We start from the raw sequence: 6,153 nt of genomic DNA on the forward strand, positions 1-6,153 counted from the left end.
GTTCAAACACACATCTGCATCTCAAAGGGGAAATATATCTAGTAAGAAAATCGGTTTCCTATGTCTGTACTTGTAGCCGAGGAAACTGGTCATACAAATTGCCCTTGTGGCTAACAGACTAATATAGCAATCTTTTATCCTTTTAGCTTCGATCATTTGTGAACTCAGGTAAACCCAGGTTTATGTTTGAGTCACTTGCCAGTTTGGTCACATAAACTGATATTTACTCTCTCTGTGTTCATCCCCGCCATTATGTGGTTCATGGCACCATTCCAAATCGCTTGAGGCATGATTTGATGTCCGAATGTCTGGAATGAGAGACTGTTGCTTTGCCCGGTTAGCTCAAGATCAGGGGCCTGATTTATAATGTTGCATTATGTGCAAAATGGGCATTGAAAAGTATGTTCACCCTTTCCCCCACATACATCAGAACAAAAGAAAAAGAATGATTTAAATGTACAAAAATAAATATGTACCATACCACTAAAAAATGTAGTTAAGCCCTCAAATCAAATGTAATTATCATCCAGACGTTTCTGGCTTTTTCAGCATAAAAATCAGTGTTGACAATTCTAATGTGAAGGAAATGTTTATACACTTTGCACATTTTATTTAAAAAAGTTATTTTAGTTATCTGCTGATGATAGAAAATTGTTTTTACTCTGCAAAATCAATTTCTTAATCATTATCTTTGTTTTGTGTGTTTTGTTTTTTTTAAATAACATGCTTAGGTAAAAATACTTAAGCATCCTTAAAACAGTAAATTCAAACAAAAGTGACTGTTTATGCTTAAAACTATTTTAAAAAAGTAATTTTCAGATGGGCTGAGAATATACACATTCAAGATAAATTTTTTTGACATTTTTTAGATACATAAATTTGCCATAAAGTGAAATATTTTCTAAATGCATGTTAACAGATCTTATTGTGAACAATTCATACTTTATGGAAGTCCGTTTCCGCCACTGAATAAAAAATAAAAAAAGGTAACTGTTTTTATCTCACAATTCTCACTGTTTTTCTCAGAACTGCGTAATACAGATTCGCAATTCTGACTGTTTTCTCCGAATTGTGAGATATAAAATCGGAATTGTGAGAAAAAAAGTCAGAATTGTGAGAAAGTCAGAATAACTATTTTTTTCTCGTAATTGCGAGTTTCCATCACAGTTCTGAGATAAAAATTTCAGAATTGTGAATTTGTATCACGCAAATTCTGAGAAAAAAAGAATTGTGAGATAAAATGTCGCAGTTACTTTAAAAAAAAAATGTATTCAGTGGCAGAAACAGGCTTCCATAATACTTGCTTGTGTATGATTTTTTTTTTTTTTACTTTTGACTTTGTAATTTTTATTGAAAATGTAATATGTAGGACTTCTCCAATCATTTAGACCACTTAATCCCCACTCCCTTTAAGTTCAAGTTCAACTGCTGCTACTTTTGTGTGGAACGGCTCATCTCGAAATCCAATTAAATAACGATTCATAGAACAAAAACCCCACCTACGTTGTTTTTTTTTTTGTTGTTGTTTTGTTATTTTTGATAATCTGTTACACTTTGATGTGTCACAAATTAGACAACAAACCTGTCACTACCTAGGATAGGAAATACATTTTGACTGGACAATAAGACAGAGATGCCAATGCAGAAAATTATTATTAATCTCTCTTAACAGTACTCCTAATCTCCAAACCTTCACAAACTCAATAGGCTGCTGGCTCCTGAAGTCAGTCTTGGTGGTTGTTTGCCTTTGGATCAAAAGTGAATCTGCCACTCACCCTGCTAATGGAGAAGGTCATGCCAGGCTTGCCCGAGCACACACCCATGAAGCAGAATCGCAGTTGCCAGTAGAAGAGGTGCTCTGCGATGAATGTGATAAGGGACAGGGCCATTGCAGCTCCCAGCATGTAGAACACACCTGCCATGTTGTCTACATCCAGCTGACTGCTCATCACCTCATTTTTCTCATTGTGGCAGATGCCAGTCAGCCACAGGGCCTCAAATTCCTCCATCTCACCTACAAAGAAGGAGAAAAAAGATCGCACTTTCTATCATTTGAATGTGGGTTAGAAAGAGAGTGATTGTTTGTGCATCTTTTTCTTTCTGCCTCTCCAGCTGTGTGTTTTGTGTGTCTGTGAGCTTCGAATGCTCTCAAGCTTTACTGTTAGCAGACGTGTCTGTTCACGTTTGTCTATCTGTGACGATTTCAATGCGTTTCAGCACTGTATTTATTTAGAGCCTCCACAAAACTCTGCACCGTAAACAAATTACGGCCCCTGTGAAGTGTAACATTTGTCGTAACGGATTAATCCAACTCACACACACACACACTGAGCTCTCTTCACATTAATGATTGCTTATGGGAGTCACTTGAGATTTGGTTCCCAGCTCTAATAAGGGCCCTGAGGGGCCTGACAGCCCGCATAGGAGGGACAGGATCAAACTCCAAAACGCCATTCGGTGTTCTGCAGGTCTGTCTTTAGGGACAAATGCAGATACACACAAATATACTTTTTCGCACACTAAAAAAAACACACATGCAAAAGGATCCATCCATTCAGTGTCGCAGTTCTATGCCACACTGGGAACTGTAGTCGGGGACTTCAGGCTTCAAATCCGTCAAAAACACGACACCTATGTGAGGGTGAATGTGTGCGCGGGTGTTCACATGCTGTGCCGGTGCATTCATGTGTACCTACATGTATATGTCACACAGTTGATGCCTTCCCAATGTACTTTTGAGATAACACAAGTGCCACCTTGACACTTGCAAATAGGACTCTATTCCTGCTCCTGGATCATATGCTGGCTTATATAATAACATGTGATACACCTATACCTTTCCGATTCCATACTGCTGTCAGTGTGCACTGCCTGCTTGTCAATATGCATATGAACACTCACTTTGCCACTAATCTAATCTAATGCGTCCCGCTTGCTTGACATAACCATGCATGCATGAGGAATCATTAAGTAGAGTATATATATTATATAAATGTATCCGATAGAATTTTCTATGACTGCCCGTATACAGTATCTATAAGATCTCTTTACAAAATGTCATCCTAAGTGTCTAAAATTGTTAACACTGTTTATGCGTGTGTGGGGTGCATAGGGCATGTTCTGCATGTGTCTTTGGATGTGTTCCAAACAGCTTGTCATCTCAGATGCTGTTTGGGGAAGAGATGATGATTTCTAGAAATGGCCCCTGGATCTGAATCACTAGGAAAGCGCTCGAATCAAACTGAATTAGAGATGTGGATATAAACACTTTTCAATGCTGTACATCTATTGCTGGTACAGTACAACTAGTATAGTTACTTAGTACACTAAATTAGTATACTATATACTAATTACAAATACAAATTTACTAATACAAATTTTAAAATGTAATAGATTCCTGTGAAGGTAAAACTGAATTTTCAGCATCATTACTCCAGTCTTCAGTGTCACATGATCCTTCAGAATATAAAATGCAGATTTGCTGCTCAAGAAACATTTCTTGTTATAATCAATGTTGAACAAAGTTGCTTAATATATTTGTGGAAAGTGTTAATTTTTTGCAGGACTCTTTGATGAATAGAAAGTTTAAAAGAAAAGCATTTATTTGAAATAGAAATCTTTTGTAACATTATACATCTTTACTGTGAGGTCTGATCAATTTAATGCATCCTTGCTGAATAAATATATATATATATATATAATTGGTACAGTAAATTTGCTTAATATTGGCAAATCTAACATTACCATCAACAACTTTCATTTGTACATTGCAAATTTCCACATTTTCCCCTCCATATTTAATGCAAATATATTGCTGTATTTTATATAATAATCATAAACACAAAGTTATATCCTTTGTGCAAACAGACTAATATGAAAGAAAACCTAAAACAACTTTAGCTTTAGCTTTGCATCACCTGTGTAAACTATAGTAATTTATATTATTACAGAGCACATTATGAGATGAATCCTTGATTTGATGAGTACATTAATTCGATATTAGCTTTATTATGCTTTAACAGAATGTGAATTTCACACAAAGGAAGCTTTGAAAAACAGGATGCCATATTTTCACACATCTAATACCATTTTGTGTTTGTTGGCATTCTAACAGACAGTGTAGGCACTTGTCATCTCTTGCCAGGTATTGTTCAAAACTGTTTGCCTTGAGGGCACATTGAGAATAATTTTAAGAAGAAGTGAATGAAGTAAACATCTCAAGCTGTGAATCCTCTACACATTCGCGCCACTTTTGTGAACAGCTTTTCATCGCAAAAACCTGCCTTATTCACTAACCACCCACAAACCATTTTAATCAGGCACCGTCTGCTATCGTGCAATCCGCTCATCTGTGGTGACCAGACTCGCTGAATTTTTTTCAGTGAACCAGATGCTAAAAGAATGCAGACAATGCAGATTCATTCTTAGTGAATGTCCCCTAAATATCTTTAATCTTGAACTAATTTGTGCAGATTAAGGCTAGTGGCTAATTCATCACAATCATCCAATAAAAAAACAATAAAAAAAAAATAAAATGTCTTTACCATCTCCAAAGAGCTGCAGAATGGCGAGATCCACTGCTCTCTTCCAGCCTGAGTCTTTCTGAATGGCAATGCCATACCCTGTAGTAGCAAAGATATAACCACTGCCGATGGTCACCAGTTTACAGCCCTCATCACGTCCAGCCATGTAGTTCAAGACCGCTGCATCGTAGATGAATGCATCCAATTTACTACACCGGGCAGGGAGAGGAGTAATATGTTAGAATGTTGGTAAGGCCTTGTCAAACATTAAACTTTGGCAAATCAGTGTTATTTTAGTATCATTGACATACAAATATAGTTTTTGTTAATATTCAGAATTTTTATTGTTTTATTTTTATATTTACTGTTTCATTTAAATGTTAAAGTTTTAGTAATTTAGTTTTTGTCACTATATTCGTTTTTGTGTTTTTTTTTGTCTATGTAGTTTTTATTAAGTTTTAGTTTTAGTTATTTTAGTCTTTCAACTTTAAATGAAAATGAGTTATTTAATAATTTATTTAATTTATTTTACTTAATGTTTATTTTATTTCAAATAATGACATTTCTTATGATTAAAAAAAAAAACAGATTTCCTGGGAACTGTGTGTTGGATATGAGATGTAACTTCAGGTCACTGATATAGTGTGTAATGCTAACTTAAATAGCATTTTGCTATTTCTTGTATTTAATTATTTTACATCTTTTATGAGCTCATCTTGAGTGAGAGAGTACATGGAATTTGTAATAGACCATTAAAAACCAACATGACAAGCCAAAAGGTATTTAAAAATGTAAATGAAAACTAAGGTGACTTACTGCAAGATATGCCTGTAGTTAAAAAAAAAACATAACCCTATACAATAAGGTCTCATTAGTTAATGTTATTAAAAATTATAAATATTATATATTTTAAATATAATTATTATATAAAAATCATTATATAAGCATTACATAAGAAATACATTTGTTACAGTATTAATCTTTGTTAATGTTATAAAAATACAACTGTTCATTGTCTGTTCATGTTAGCTTAGATTCATTAAATAATATAAACAGATACAACTTTTGTTTTTGATAATGTATTAGTAAATGTTGATGTTGAGTAAACTAAGATGCTTCAGAATTATTTTTCATTGTTCATGTTAACTAATGTAAACAAATGGAACCTTATTGTAGTCTTACCAATAAACTTGTAGTAAGGGTGCTTTCACACTAGCACTTTGGTGCGCACCCGGGTTCGATTGACGTCAGAGTTCGGTACGTTTGGATGATGTGAACGGAACGCTGTCTTCCGAACTCGGGTGCGCACCCGCGAACCGTACCCGAGTCCGCTTAAAAAGGGTGGTCTGGGGTACGGTTCAAGTGAACTCCGGTACGGTTCGCTGCTGATGTGAACGCAATCGTACCAAATCACGGAAGTGAACCGCTATTAATGACGTATTATTTGATAAAAATGTGTGTTTGTGTGTGTTTCACTCACTTTCCTGTCAAGCGTGACTGACACGCTGCAAGCAGAGAGTTGTATATCTCATTTCTATTCGCCTTCAGAGTTCTCTAGGGCATTTGCAGTAAGGCAGACGTAAGTGCCGTTAAGTACTGAAGCTTTGGAAACAAAACCAACGGTTCAAAA

The 6,153-nt window shown here is 35.3% G+C and overlaps 1 protein-coding gene across 2 annotated transcripts in view; it reads right to left on the bottom strand.

The window, feature by feature from the left end:
- LOC107712222 (glutamate receptor ionotropic, NMDA 2B-like) overlaps window positions 1-6,153 on the bottom strand; it is a 102,604-nt gene that overhangs the window by 6,951 nt on the left and 89,500 nt on the right. For both annotated transcript variants that reach the window (XM_016517389.1, XM_016517388.1), the window contains exons 14-15: window positions 4,545-4,732; window positions 1,776-2,014 (exon numbers count right to left, since the gene is read on the bottom strand). In XM_016517389.1, coding sequence (XP_016372875.1) covers window positions 1,776-2,014; window positions 4,545-4,732 — 427 coding nt within the window. The remainder of the gene's footprint in view (window positions 1-1,775; window positions 2,015-4,544; window positions 4,733-6,153) is intronic.

The sequence above is a fragment of the Sinocyclocheilus rhinocerous genome, unplaced genomic scaffold (assembly GCF_001515625.1).
Source record: "Sinocyclocheilus rhinocerous isolate Xijiao unplaced genomic scaffold, SAMN03320098_v1.1 scaffold508, whole genome shotgun sequence".
NCBI lineage: Eukaryota > Metazoa > Chordata > Actinopteri > Cypriniformes > Cyprinidae > Sinocyclocheilus > Sinocyclocheilus rhinocerous.